The sequence below is a fragment of the Chelonoidis abingdonii genome, chromosome 2, assembly GCF_003597395.2.
Source record: "Chelonoidis abingdonii isolate Lonesome George chromosome 2, CheloAbing_2.0, whole genome shotgun sequence".
In the NCBI taxonomy this organism is placed as follows: domain Eukaryota; kingdom Metazoa; phylum Chordata; order Testudines; family Testudinidae; genus Chelonoidis; species Chelonoidis abingdonii.
Genome location: NC_133770.1, coordinates 272,303,862 through 272,319,771, shown reverse-complemented (window position 1 = coordinate 272,319,771; position 15,910 = coordinate 272,303,862). Strand labels below are relative to the sequence as shown.

At 40.0% G+C, this 15,910-nt stretch overlaps 1 protein-coding gene across 4 annotated transcripts in view; it reads left to right on the top strand.

Annotated features, from left to right (window-relative positions):
• The window catches only part of CSMD3 (CUB and Sushi multiple domains 3), a 1,318,842-nt gene that overhangs the window by 1,247,272 nt on the left and 55,660 nt on the right, over positions 1-15,910 (top strand). For all 4 annotated transcript variants that reach the window (XM_075063193.1, XM_075063192.1, XM_075063195.1 and 1 more), the window contains 3 exons: positions 2,260-2,442; positions 5,284-5,460; positions 13,604-13,783. In XM_075063193.1, the coding sequence (XP_074919294.1) occupies positions 2,260-2,442; positions 5,284-5,460; positions 13,604-13,783 (540 nt within the window). The remainder of the gene's footprint in view (positions 1-2,259; positions 2,443-5,283; positions 5,461-13,603; positions 13,784-15,910) is intronic.

The window sequence follows — 15,910 nt, the reverse complement described above, 5'->3', positions numbered from 1 at the left end:
AATAGTGCGTCAGCTGAAATGAGATTTTATTCAGCATACTGTCTTTCAGCTGGAAGTAGCTAAAAACCATGACAAATAGCTGGTGTTGAGAAAAATGTTGACTAAAGCTCATTTACAATGGAAGCAAAGTTGCTTCTCCAGTGATAACATTAAAATGTGAAGTATGCACTCCAGTACCATTAGAAAACGTGTTACAAGGAACTTGACTGAACAGGAAATTCATCTGTAAATCAGTGGCCTCGGAACATCTCAGAATAAGTATTCTGAATGACGAGCCATGATGATTTTTATGATTCTCACAATAAGCTGTGGAACTAAACCCTAATACAAAATCATTAGCCATTTAGCTCAGGTGTGTCCTAATGTAACATAAAATGGTATAAACTAGGGGGACAAGCACTTTGTAGCTTGAAAAGGCTGAGCTTTTTGCACACACCAGGGGTCTTTGCATCTCTCCGTATCCCTCCCACAAGCTCCTCATCTGCCATCGCCTCATTCCCCTCCATTTCAGGGATTCCTTGCAAGTCCCCCATCTCTTCCCTGCCAGTGGTTCTGTGTGCCCCCCACTTACGTAACCCAGGGTCGCCCATTAACCCCACATGCCAATGGCTTTGTGGGCACTCTCATTCCCAATTACTTTCATGACTTCCATTCTCCTTTCCCCTGACATCAGGTGTTCTTTGTTCCCCCCCGCCCACTTCCTCTCATACTAGGTTTCTGAATCCCCCCACCAGGACTTGTGTGTGCCTCATCATTACCACATCCTTCCATTCAAGAGTTCTCACATTCTAGCCTTATGAAGGGTCTCTGTGTGTGCCCCCATTTCCCTCTTTCCCTCCATATTTCCCAATCTCTCCTCTATACCAGGGTATACCAGTTTCCCTCTTTCACAGGGGTTGTGTTTGCCCCATACTCTTCTCCCCCATTCCCACCTTTCTCCCCAGGCCATGGGCTCTGTGTGGCCTCTCTTCTCCCATTCCAAGGTCCCCCATTCTCCTCCCATCCATGACAGGAGTCCTCTGCATCCCTCATTTCACCTGCCCCGAGGGCAGAAATGTCTGGATTCAATAAGCATGGAAAGGGTCTTCCAATTTCCCTGCCACTGGGGGTTTTGTGCCCCCATTCCTCCTCTATGTTCCCTATCCTCCCCCATGGCGGGGTCTCTGTATGAATCTGTATTACCCCCTCCACCCCATTTCCCACTTCCCTCTGAATGCCAGGGGCTCTGTCAGACCCCTATTTTCTGATGGCCACCTTCTCTCTTATGCTAAGGGTTCTTTGCCCTTCTTGGCCACTGACCCCATACCAGGATTACCCCAGTCAGGGGCTGTGTGCATGACCCCCTTTTACTTTATGCCCCCAAATCTGTCCCTCCATTATTATTTCTGTCTGGGAGTTAAATCAATCAGGTGTCGACATGTTGAACTCTAATTGGAGGATAAACAGGGGTGTTGTTCTGTAGTGCTTAGGGTGACCAGACAGCAAGTGTGAAAAATCAGGATGGGAGTGGAGGCCTATATAAGAAAAAGACCCAAAAATTGGGACTGTCCCTATAAAATTGGGATATCTGGTCACCCTAGTAGTGCTGGAAAGAGTTAATTGGTGCCATAAACCTGTTGTTTGATCCACAGAAAATTGCAAAGGTACTTGAAGCTTTGATTGTGCTAATAATGTAGCGGGGCTCCATTTGTCCTCCACTTTCCCTTTTTTTTGTTTTTTCTTTATTTTTCTTTTTTTCTTGATTTCCCTGCAAATCACTAGGATTCTGGCAATTAATGCCTAGAACATTCCTGGAAATTCCGGAATTGATTGGATGTAGCATTCAAAAGTTATCATATTACATACATGTATAAATGCAAACATGGAAAAGCCATCAATTTGAGTGTGAGGCCTTCACAAGCTTGGCCAATTACCTGAGAAACGTATAATTTATATGTGGTGTTTACACTTCAGTTAAATCTTGGTTACAGAGGTATCTTTGGTAGCTACTAAATCATTTGAAAAGACAAGTAAAGGGCCTGGACCCAGATTTTAAAAAGTATTTAGGCTTTGCTTTGCTCAATGTTTCAATGCCTAACTGATTTAACAGCCCAATCTAATTTTCAAAAGGGAAACAATGGGAAGCAATACAAAATACCTTTAAAAATCTGGGCCTTATAGTTCAAGTCAGTAGCTGTAAAATAGTCCTACAGTACTGATATAGTAGTGTAGTGTATCAAATATTATATTCATGTGAAAATCTTTGTTTTAAAATTCTAGGTGACACTTCTGGTTCTTGTGGGGATCCAGGAATCCCAGGTCATGGTTCTAGAGAAGACAGTGATTTTAAAATTAAAAGTACTGTACGTTTCCACTGCGAGATTGGTTATATCCTTCATGGGTCAGAAGAAAGAACATGTTTGGGAAATGGAAGCTGGACAGGAAGACAGCCGGAGTGTAAAGGTAAATCACAAAAGGAAAATACATTTTATATATACATATCTTTAAAATGAATGAGTGAAATCTCTGGAGGTTTAACTGCTTGATTTAGCCACAGGACAGATAGAGTACAGGCAGTGGAAAAGTAGTCTTCTCCCTGTCTGCTTACAAGTATACCTTTTATTACCTCTATTTTACCCTGGAAGGACAACATCTAGCACTGAGACAATGGCTCACTTTCCATGCTTGTTGAATCATGCCATTTCTTCTGTTAGTGCTGACCAGAATGCCAATTGTATATCATAGTTCTTGTGATGCAGATACTTGTCCAGTGGGTAGTGGTTTGAGACCACAAATCTTTTCACACAGAGACTGAAACAGCTATAAGATAGTAATGGCTTTTGGTCGCCTGGGTACAGTTCAAATCAGTAACTAGAGGTGATAAATTCTTAGTCTTTTGAGACAACCATTACTTTCTCTCTCCCCTCTTCCTTCCTCCAGTTTGTACCAACTACACTGTAGACCTCACTTTTTTAATATTGTTTTTTTCCTTTGACACATACTTTCCTGCTTGCTTCATCCTTAGTTATAGCTATTGTAGGTATGAATACCAGCGGAAGGAGAAATTCAATTATTTGTAGAATTTCGTTATACTACATATAATATGTCATAAATGATTAAACTATAAATTTTGTTTACTAATTAATATATTTTGCTTACTATTAGAAAATGAAAAACCCAAACTAAGTTACTTAAAATGAATCACTCCAGAATTGTGAAGCAAGATGTATTACCATAAAAACAAGACCTAACCAGATATTTATGGAGAATCATTTACAGTACTTCAGTCATCTTGATTCCACAAATTAGAAGTAATTCCCAACAGACCCTTTTTGAGAAAAAAAGATTCCTGAATAGCAGAGGAAAATTTAAGAGCTGGTTTTCTCTTATTATCCACTTTATTATTATGGATTGCTCTGTCTTTAAGAGAGAGTCATTTCATTTTGAAGGAGACAGCTTAATTAACATTGTCCAGCTATACCCAAAGAAAAACGGGGCATACCTGATATGGATTCAATCAGGCCACAACTTTATTTTTAGATGTTTGGGACTACCTGACTGATAACAGTGTACAGTGCAGGTAATCTCCTGTTTATTCCATAATTACCTGGGGGGCTTCCAGCCCCCCCCTTTTTTCCATCCAGGTCCTTACAATCCAGCTCCCTCAGAGGAGGGTTAAGGTGAGCTATAAGAAAAGGGTATTGGCTCCCTGCTGTTCCAACCATAGGCACCTCAAACCCATTACCGTTCCATTCCTTTAACCAGCATCTCTTTTTTAAGTCCTTAACCAGGCCATTTGTCTAGTCACTGGAAGCCTTCCCTGTGGAATACCTGCACTGGATATCCACCACAAGAAGGCACCAGTAATTAGCTGGGCTGCCTCCCCCACAAAACCAGTCGGATTCCCAGACATCTTCCAATTGCCTCTTGTATAGCATCCAAAAAGCATGTCACCCCCAAGTCTCTTAGGTGAACCCCCATCCTCCCAAATGAACTCGGTTGCCCCTTGCACTATGCAAGGATCATCGAAGACTCCTGCAAATGGGTTGCCAATGCCATGCACTACAACAACCTCCCCATCTTGATGAGTCATATCGGTGACCAGCATTCTGGGTCCTGAAAATGGAAGAACTCTTAGCAACTCTCTTCATAGCTCAGCCATGTGCCTGGAGCCAAGGATCTCCATGCCATCACCATGAACTCCATATGCCACGGCTTCATAGCGCCAGTGACATCTACTGGAGTTCACAACTAGCTCCTGGTGCAAGCCCCCGCTGCATGGAGAAAGGGGGTTCCAACTCCAGGGCTTTCACCTTTAAAGCCTTCTACCCATCGTCCTCCTTTTTGGAGCATTTTCTGACCTTGTTCCCTCTCTCACCCCACCATAAAGTACTGCTGCCTTCCTTTGGCAAGCCTGGACAATGCCAGTCTTAGGTGCAGTGTGGTCAAACCTGCTTTTAATATTCTTCTTGATGAACAGATGCAACTCTGATACCAAGTAATTAATAAATAAAATAAATAAGTAAATAAATATCTTATAAGCTGTAGGGGGACATGATCACAAAAACTGAGCTTTCTTCCTTCTCTACTATCAAACTGGATTGCCATCATATTATTTTACATTTCAAGATATCTAAGAAGCTTCATTATTCATTGAATTTAGAAATCCTCTTGGAGGTATGTATACAGAATAAAGACTGCTGTTGTCTTAGTTTTGTTTGTTTATATTATATTATATTATATTATATTATATTATATTATATTATATTATATTATATTATATTATATTATATTATATTTAGGTGAAAAGCCACGCACTTGAAAGTTAGGAAATTCTAGATTTATAGTTGCTTGTGCAATGTTAATTCTTCCTTTTTAGCCTCCATCCTGTGCATTTAACTAGGCACAGTCCTGTGGAAAAAATAGTTTGTGATCATGTAATTAAAGATGGTATCATAATGCATACTCACAAATGGCCTGAACTGAGGTTATGGGTAACCATAAATCTGGCAATTTTCCAGTTTTTCTGTGCTTGATTTTGCAACCTAAATAACTTTCTTTCACCATAGGCTTTTTAAGTGTAATTTCCTAGGTATTTTTCTCCAAGGGAAAAGATAAAAAATAAATTATGGTATTTATAATTATAATAAACCATCTCCATCACACATTGTCCACAGGATTTGAAAGCCAAATCTTCAGCTTTTCCAAAGACTTCTATCTCTTAAACATGCTGGCAGCAGGAGCATTAGCTTATTGGTAATTTAACATTTTAACATCTTATACATTTAACATTTTATTTTATAGCTGTGCAATGTGGTAATCCAGGAACAACTGCTAATGGGAAAGTGTTTCGTATAGATGGCACAACATTTTCTAATTCGGTAATTTATTCCTGTATGGAAGGATACATACTTTCTGGATCTTCTGTGAGACAGTGTACTGCCAATGGAACATGGTCTGGATCCTTGCCAAATTGCACAAGTAAGATTAACCTTCAATGAATAGTCTTCATTTTTAACCATAACTATGGCCTGATAGATATTGCTTTAGTGTTTTTAATTAAATTCTTCATTCTTGTAAATACAATAATATAGAGTTTAAGTATTAACTGCCAGCTTTACTTTCCCTCACAACACTTCAGAAACTCTTGGTAATCTACATAACAAAGTACATTCAACCATGAAAATATTATGTAAGTATAATATGAAGAATGAAATGTTTGAAGAAAGATGAGTTAAAACATACTGACAATATTACATTTTAAGGCACTTGTATATTCATATATTCTGCCCACTTAAACTTTCCTCTAATGGTAAAAAAGTATTTTCTTGTTTCATATTTTGTGATGTTAGTGTTCGTTTTTGTGTGTGTTTTGTGTGGTGCATCTGCTCATGTGATAATGTGCTGGTCACTTGCTGAGCATGTTTTATTTGTGAAACAGGAATAAAATACAATCGCTACTTACTTTGCCATGAAAAAAATTATTTTTCACTTACAAATGTGTAAGACTTTTTTATCTGTCTCTATATGGTTCGTAGTTTTTACAAAAGAAAAAAGCAAGCTGTGGAATAGTGTTTCTTTCTTATTGCTTTATAATTGTTTTAGCTGCCATTTTGTTTATTATTTATGAGTATTCTAAGCAGTTGCATAATATGTTTGTGGTGTGCATTTCAATCTTTTGTTTGACATTTGAAATCTTCTGTAACTTCTTACACTATATTTCCTGCTTGGTGATTGCAATCTAAAACTTTTCAGGTGTTTCTGTTGTAGTGTTCAAGTGTGATTGCCTAACCTTTGAAGATTATACTTACAGTACTTGTGACATCAATTTATTTTAATGGTGTTATCAGTGGGTATCTACAGTGTATTAACTGACCACAGTTTCAGAAAAGAAACTGCAGCATTTGACAGTTGTTGCAAGACAATATCTGAGTTCATGAAAAACTTGTTTGCTTTCCCTGAATTTATGGCATATTGTTTTAGTATTATAGGTTCAGATAACAAAACCAAGCATTCTTCTGATTGTTTGATTTAACCTCACTCCACACTGGCCTGTGCTTGTCCTTTTAGAACATAAGACCGGCCATACTGGGTCAGACCAAAGGTCAATCTAGCCCAGTATCCTGTCTTCCAACAATGGCCAATGCGAGGTGCCCCAGAGGGAATGAATGGAACAGGTAATCATCAAGTGATCCGTCCCATTGCCCATTCCCATCTTCTGGCAAACAGAAGCTAGGGACACCATCCCTGTCCATACTGGCTAGTAGCTATTGATGGACCTATCCTCCATGAACTTATCTAGTTCTTTTTTGAATCCTGTTATAGTCTTGGCCTCCACAACATACTCCAGCAAGGAGTTCCACAGGTTGACTGTGAGATGTGTGAAAAAATACTTCCTTTTGTTTGTTTTAAATCTGCTGCTATTAAGCACTTTTCAGCACTTTCCCATTCTCTCTCTCTCTCTCTCACTCGCACGCACACACACACACACACAGAATCCTCTCCTTGGAAGTTATGACTGATAGGCTCACCTCACCAATAAGACCTGAAAGGAACTGAAACTAATTTTTGGCACCTATTTGTGAGTGCTAGAACTACATTACAGCTCCGTTCTTTTTGCCTCTGTGAGCACTTCTGTGCAGATCTTCTCTGAGGAAAGGCCACAGACCCTTGACTTCAGCAGCTGTCCTCCCCTTCTCCTCTTTTTCCTGTTTCTCCTTTCTCAAACTATCCTCCCTACACCTCTAAAAGTTGCTAACACAGACATTAACAGTTAAACTTCGCTGTTGCTGCATTCAAAACCATTCAAAACAAGGATCTGATTTTTCCTTCCAAAGTTCAGTATGACCAGAGAGGGTATCTTATGCTGTGAGTGGATGGGTTGAAGTTGACTTCTCACCAAAAATTGTCTGCCCATTAGTGAGGCAAATGCTCAGTTTATCCATGATCTGAAGAAAGGGAGGATTTTCATTCAAGAGAGCTTTGATGAAGGTAGAACTTGTAGGCCATCCACCCAGACTCTGGTTGGAGAGGATTCACCTAGCTGTTATGAATCTGCTGCTAAGCCATCAAATCATCCATCCCTTCCTGCCACATCAGTCAGTCCTAACACAGCTCTTCCATTCCTGGCTATGATAGCACTTAATACCGTGGGAAATCTCCCTAAAGGGGAGTTCATCTGACCATCTTGTTTCTCACCTCTCATCCTCCGACATGTTCCAGTCTCCTTAGGAGAACTGTTTGAAGTGGGAATTGCTGCATACTCACTGTACACAAGATCAGTTCTATTACATGGGTCTCTTAACCTGGGGCAGATAGATCTAGTCAACCGCTCCAGAGAGACTCTGCTGGATCAAGCAGAAAACAGTCCCTCTCCATCCTCTAATGGTCCCCTCTTTCCTGGGTACTCTGGAAAGGAAGAGGCTTTACAGTGAAGTCATATCTCAGAATCCTGTACAGAGTCTTCCTTGATACAGGAAGAGTCATTCTGTTCTGTATCAGAGGGGTAGCCGTGTTAGTCTGGATCTGTAAACGCAGCAGAGAATCCTGTGGCACCTTATAGACTAACAGACGTTTTGGAGTGTGAGCTTTCATAGGTGAATACCCACTTCGTCAGACGCATTCTGTTCTGTATCTCAATCACTGTGGCCAGTTTGGATGACATTAACTCATCATTTAAATCCATCAGATGTTGATACTAGAACAATTTCCAAAGTGCAGACGGAGCTAAGAACGTTTGTTCTCGATTAGAAGGAATATGTATAAAGGGGACTTTTCCATTTCTTTTTTGAGTCTATGGAAAACATTTCAGATGCTGAGTGGAAGAGCCCCTCTAGACAGATATCTTTTAGCAAAATCTGCTGCAGGCAATGGAGTGCGCCTGGAACAGAATATTCCCATTTTGTTCTGCCCCCAGATTGACTTAGTAGAGGTATGCCAGTTTACAGCAGCTGACACTCAATATCTGCATCTCACTTTCAAAGGAGCTCTGCAAGCACTGGTATCCTGCATTGTCACCTCCTACCATGAGTTTATTCAGCCCAAATCAGTCCTATACAGGAACATTTATGGATTATTGAATTCTATACAAAGAGCTACAAGACTTCCTCAAGGGACTCTCATTTTTTGTAGAATGCGTTTGTGACATAGCAATACTTTCTTCTCCATCTCTCACCTCTGCATTAAATAGCTAAAAGACTTATCTGGTCACTGTACTGGAAGTGGACTCCCTCACATCACACAGTTTGGGGTGTTTGGCCACTTAGTGAAGACCTAAGCACAGTGGCTAAGGAACCAACTGACATCAGCACACTCAGTGAGCTCAGGAAGGCCACAGTCCTTCCAAATCTATGGTTGTCCTTCCCTGTTTCTATTTCCTTTCCTTTCCTTTCCCTTCTGGTTCCATTCTTCATTGGGAAAGACATGAGGAGCAATCATCATGGTTACTGGTACATACTGTGGGACACCAGGGACCTTTTCCATAGTTAGCAACAACCTGAGATGGTAGTTCGCCAAGGGTGTATGGATGTGCTTTGGCCCTCTCTGAGAGCTATGCCTCTGCTGTTGGAAATGAGAGATGTGATCCACCAAAGGCTCAGGGTAGTCCATGGAAACTTAGGACCTCTCAGTCACGATCATAGGTAGGGTCTGTAGGGATTGTAGCCAGTCTATGTCTGATGAGAGTCCTCATCATTACAACTGTGAGTCAGCAGAACTTTTGAGTTTAGTGAGACTTTCTCAGCTCCTTCATCCATTCCCGTAACTCTGACTCTCAACGCCCTTCATCCTCCCCCAGTTCCTGCTCTGGTCCTGAAACTGCCATCCTCTCTATACTAGAATGAGCATATTTATCCCTATTTCTTTTTTTTTCTTGAATGAAGGGTTTCTCCTTGATCCTCATTCTTTGTCAGACTGTCGCCTGTGGATATGTCCAAGTAATCCTTGTGAATGCTTGTTGTCATCTCCCCTGTCAACAGGTGATTGGTCCTAAAATCATCCGTTGAAGATTTTTGTTTCAGTTTTGTGTTCTTAAAGATGGTCACACACATCTGATAGTGGACTGGGCTATGTAAACTCTAGACCAAGCATCGCTGGAAACTAGTCCATTGGGATCCAAAGTAGAGGGTACCATATTGCTCCTTTCTCGGGTTACAGCAGCTATGCCTACTTTTGGCCAATATATTTTTTCTACTTCAAGCTTCTTTGGGTTTTGTAACCCTCAAGATTAGTGGTACCATAAGATTCTACTAACAAAAATTCCTCATCTGTTTAAGAAGAGATGGTGTCTCATAGTCCTCTGGCTTCTCTCAATGGGGACTTTTTCAGACATTTGGTCTAATAGACATGGTATTGATCATTTCCTTGGATCCCAGTCCAATGTTCTGAGTTATAAGAATGTAAGAATCACCCTAAAGGGTCAGAGCAATGGTCAATCTAGCTCATTATCCTGTCTTTTGACAATGGCCAATGCCAGGTGCTTTAGAGGGAATGAACAGAACAGGCAGTGATCGAGTGAGCCATTCCCTGTTCCCCTCCCAGCTTCTGACAGTCAGAGGCTAGAGATACCCATAGCATGGTATTGTATCCCTGTCTGTCTTGGGTAATAGCTATTGACAGAACTATCTTCCATGAACTTTTCTCATTCTTTTTTTAACCCTGTTATAAGTTTTAGCCTTCACAAGATCCCTTGGCAAAGAGTTCCATTGGTTCACTGTGTGTTCTGTGAAGAAGTACTTTCTTTGTTTGTTTTAAACCTGCTTCCTATTAATTTCCTGGGTGAGCCCTGGTTCTTGTGTTTTGTGAAGGGGTAAATAACACTTCCTTATTTACTTTCTCCACACCATTCATGATTTTATAGTCCTCTATCATATCCTCTCTTAGTTGTCTCTTTTCCAAGCTGAAAAGTCCCAGTCTTTTTAATATCTCATCATACAGAAGGTATTCCTTACCCTTAATCATTTTTGTTGCCCTTCTCAGTACCTTTTCCAATTCCAATATATATTTTTTGAGATGGGGCGACCAGAACTGAATGCAATATTCATGTTGTGGGCGTACCATGGATTTATATAGTGGCATTATGATATTTTATGTCTTATTATCTATCCTTTTCCTAATGGTTTAACATTCTGTCAGCTTATTTGACTGCTGCTGCACATTGAGCAGATGTTTTTGGAGAACTATCCATAATGACTCTGAGATCTCTTTCTTGAGTGGTAACAGCTAATTTAGATCCCCTTATTTTCTATGTATAGTTGGGATTATGTTTTCCAATGTGTATTACTTTGCATTGATCAACATTGAATTTCATATGCTGTTTTGTTGCCTAGTCACCCATTTTAGTGAGATCCCTTTGTAACTCTTCACAGTCTTCTTTTCACTTAACTAACTGCTTCTGATGTAGCATTTTTTGTTTGTTTGTTTGTTTGTTTTTTCCTGTTAGTTTTCTGAGTCCTTGGCTAGTTGCTCTTCAAATTCCTTTTTGGACTGCCAAATTATACTTTTACACTTGACTTGCCCGAGTTTATTCTCCTTTCTCTTTTCCTCAGTAGGATTTAGCTTCCCATTTTTAAAGGATGTCTTTTTGTTTCTAACTACTTCTTTTACATTGTTCTCTAGCCATGATGACACTTTTTTGGTCCTCTTACTAGTTTTATTTTAATTTAGAGTATATATTTAATTTGAGCCTCTAGTACAATGTTTTAGAAAAAGTTTCCATGCAGCTTCCACGCATTTCGCTTTTGTGACTGTACCTTTTAATTTCCATTTTACTTGCATCATCATTTTTGCATAGTTTCCCTTTCTGAAGTTAAATGCTACTGTGGTTGACTTCTTTGATGTTTCTTCCCCCCCCCCAAGTATATTAATTTAATTATATTACGGTCACTATTACCAAGTGGTTCAGCTATATTCACCTCTTGGACCACATCTTGTGCTCCATTAGGACTAAATCAATTATTGACTCTCCTTTTGTGGGTTCCAGCTAGCTTCTCCAAGAAACAATCATTTGCAGTGTCAAGAAACTTTATCTCTGCATCATATCCTGAGGTGACATGAACCCAGTTAATATGGGGATAATTGAAATCCCCCATGATTATTAAATTTTCTATATTTTTCCTCTAATCTCCCAGAGCATTTCACATTCACCATCCTGGTCAGGTGGTCGGTAGTATATTCCTAATGCTATATTCTTATTATTCTAGCATGGAATTTCTTTCCATCAATATTTTATGGTACAGTTTGATTCATTTAAGATTTTTACAACATGACCTACTCTTTTATTCCTATGTATTTTGTACCCTGATATTACCATATCCCATTGCTTATCATCATTCCACCAAGTTTCTGTGATGCCTATTATATCAATATCCTTGTTTAATACCAGGCACTCAATTTCATCCATCTTAATATTTAGGCTTCTAGAATTTTTATGCAAGCATTTATATAATTTTTCACTTCTTAGTTGTCTCCCAATATGTGTTGTAATTGCCTGGGATTCTTTCATTTGGCTGTTTCTCTTCAGTTCTTACCTGTACTTCATGAACTTCTATCCTCTCCTCCTTACTGGGATATAGAGAATCCCCATCAATAGATCATCCCATAAGGGATGTCTGTGTCTGAACCATGTGCTCTTCTGTACCTGTAGGCTTTCCCTCAGGCCTTAGTTTAAAAACTCCTCTACAACCTTTTTTAATTTTACATGCCAGCAGTCTGGTTCCATTTTGGTTTAGGTGGAACCTATCCTTCCTGTATAGGCTCCTCCTTTTCCAAAAGGTTTCCTAGTTCCTAATAAACCTAAACCCCTCCTCCCTACACCATTGTCTCATCCACACATTGAGACCCTGCACTTCTGCCTGTCTAACTGGCCCTGCATGGGGAGCTGGGATCATTTCAGAGAATGCTACCCTGGAGGTTCTGGACTTCAATTTCTAGGCACCGAAATTTGACTTTCAGGACCTCTCTCCCATCTTTCCCTATACCATTGGTAGCTGTATGTATCACAACCACCAACTTCTCCCCAGTACTACACATAAGCCTGTCTAGATGTCTCAAGAGATCCACAATCTTCACACCCAGCAGGGAATTCACCATCTGGTTCTCTTAGTCATCACAAACACAGCTCTCTATATTTCTAATGATCAAATCTCCCATTACTATTACCTGTCTTTTCCTAATAAATGGGGTTGCCTCCCATGGAGAGGTATTCTCAGTATGAGAGGATACCATGACATCATCTGGAAAGAGGGTTCCAAATATGAGATTGTTTCCCTCCGCTCCAGTTTGATGTTCTCCTTCCCCCAAACTGTCATCCTCCTCAACAGCACAGAGGCTGTCAGACTGCTCTGCTCTGCCCATCTTCCCACTAAACTGTTTCTTTATGTTCTTCCCTTCCTGCTCCTTAATTTGGAGCTGGTGGGGGAGTGTTTGATTTCTAGGTGGTTGTTTTTAAGACATGTATGTTATTTGTAAGGATGATTGTGTCCTGGTTTTATTTTTGTGAAGGAAATACATAACAAGCTGGTCCCATTCTTTCAGCCTCTATTTCCTCCTTGTTGATGGTAAATTGGCATTCTCATTAAGTGTTTACTTGCAAAGTTCTGGATCAGAGAAACTTTTTTTCTGATTTTAATGGAACAGGAGGATGGATACTCTTCCTCAGTCTGTTGCAGATCCCTTATTGGGTTTTTCCCCTTTCATTGCAGTCATTCCCTTCTTAATTTGGGAAATTTCTGTATACTCTTTGGGATCCAGATGAGTGACTTTCACACTGTGTGATCCTTGGTGAAACAATCTGCTTTTCCTCATCTACCTACTCCTTTTTAGTGTCTTTGTTTTCCAACTGCAATTTTCTAATCCTGGCATTTAAGTTATTAAAATAGTAGAGTCCAATTTTGCACTTTTGAACAGGTGTACTAATTTTTTTCCCTAAAACGTAGCTGCTGTATGTATCCACGTATTGTGTTAGGTAGAGAATTAAGTGATATATATGTTTACCAAATGTCACTGGAGATAAACTTTTGCTATATTTTTGACAATAAATCATTAATTTGACCATGTGCTTTTTCTCCTCACAGATACACACTCACATTAATGATTTACCATCTGTTTTTCAACCTCTTACTTGCAGTAATCAGTTGTGGAGACCCAGGTGTACCAGCCAATGGCTTGAGATATGGTGATGATTATGTTGTTGGACAAAATGTTACCTACATGTGCCAGCCTGGCTATACAATGGAATTGAACAGCTCCATAATTCGCACCTGTACCAGCAACAGCACATGGAGTGGAACAATCCCAACTTGTAAAGGTATCGCAATGATTTGGGGTATCAGAACATTTTTTCATGACATTTGTACCTATTGTGTACTGTGACATGTTAGTGAAACTAAGTAAACATTCATCATTATAACCGAAGGCTAAACATGTCTGGACACCTTAATATTTACTTTGTTTATATGGTAAATTGAGTTGGGGGCTTTTAAATTGTTGTCTTACCATTTGTGTCTTTTATTTTGTTTCATAAAATTAAAGTGTTAGCAGTGTTGTGTTGGAAATCTTACTGGGGCTCTCAGGAGCCTCTAACTAAGTTTCTGCTTAAGAGACAGTTCAGGTGACTTCTCTCCTTTTAATGGAGTTTGCCTTTTTTCTGCAAAATGTTAATCTACCAGAGATGATACAATTCAGCAGTATATTTTGTGAACCTATATAGTATTGGACTTTCTAATTGTCTAGAATCCAGTAAATGATTTTTTCCCGATGGTTGGATAGCACAGGACTATCTTGTCCTTCCCACCAGTATCTTTGGCCAATCTCTCCCTTGCTTAGGGTGCAGAAATTCAACACTCTCCAGTAGTATCAATATACTCAGCATGTTTTTCGGCAGCAGAATCTAAATATTTCCAGCAGATGCCCTAATGTACATTTGTTTGGCATCTGATGTTGCCTCCTTCCTATGGGATTTGGAGAAACAAATGAATAAATCCCCTGATCCTTCACACTTCCTCTCTGCTAGCACATGCATTCTTGATTTACAAGTATTACAGGGAAGTTCTTGTTGTAGCCTGTGGTTAAAGAATTGGTAGCTTATAACTGAATTTTATTGTAATAAAACCATCAAAAACTATTCTACTGATGTAATCCAAACTGCTATTTTCAAAGTAAACTACAACCTCTTCCTTGCTAAATTTAAGGGCATTTTCTCAGGCTCATTCTCCTTGATATTTCTGTTAGCTTTGACATAGTGAGTCTCCCCCTCCATCTTAAGTTCTGCTCTCAATGCTTTGAATGCAGGTTATTCTCAAGTGCTCCAAATGTTTTGCTGTTCAAGAAAATGCTCTTCTTCTGTTTACTTTTCATTACTAACTATTATCAAATACTACTGTTTTTGCATACAAAACTGATTACACAAGGAATTCTCTCTCTCTCCCCGCATGTCTGCTTATAACATTTCTGTACTGCCTATTACCATAGTTCCCAGGCACTGTAATCAGAGTTATATATTAAATCTGAGGTGTATGTATCAATAATGCTGTTTTTTGTATACTGTTTCTTTAAATGAAAGTTGTTTTATCAGTCTGCTAGGGAACACAATAGTCAGGCCATGCAAGATGGATTCTCTTACATATTCTGCTTTTATGTTGCCTCTTCCCTTTTTTCATCAAATGTTATGTTTATTTTAGAATAAGGTTCAGCCTTGGGCTTCCTGGAGATGTCTGAGTTGGAGGTTTCAATTTTGGCTGGAGCCCCAAAGAGAAATTCTGGCTGGGGCAGAATCAGTGGCATCAGTCAGAACCTTACTCTTACTCTGTGTTTGGCCAGTTCTGTTACTGACCATTCAGTGGAAACAGGGGCGGCTCCAGGCCCCAGCACACCAAGCAGGCTGGCTGTTTCCGGCAGCTTGCCTGTGGACGGTCCGCTGGTCCCACTGCTTCAGTGGACCTCCTGCAGGCGAGCCTGTGGAGGGTCCGCCGAAGCCGCAGGACCTCTGCAGGCAGCCTGCCTGCTGTGCTTGGGGTGGCAAAATCCCTAGAGCCGCCCCTAAGTGGGAATCATTGAATGTCAGGGTTGGAAGGAACCTCAGGAGGTTATCTAATTCAACTCCCTGCTCAAAGCCAGACTAATCCTCCATTTTTGGCCAGATTCCTAAATGGCCCCTGTGGTAATAGCCACCTGTCCCAGATTTGGACTTTAGCGTCCAAAATCTGGTCCTGTCCCAAACCTTTTCCTTTGTACTTCCAGACTTTTAGTAGAATATTTGAGATAAGAGAGAGGTAAAAGGAAACTTGTTTACTCATAGCCGAGAAAACAAAAAAAACCCCGAGTATACAAATTTTCGCCCCTGACTTTAAACAATCCAGTTCTCTGATTGGTCCTCTGGTCAGGTGTTTGGTTACCCTTTCCAGGTAAAAGAAACTTAACCCTTACCTTACCTATC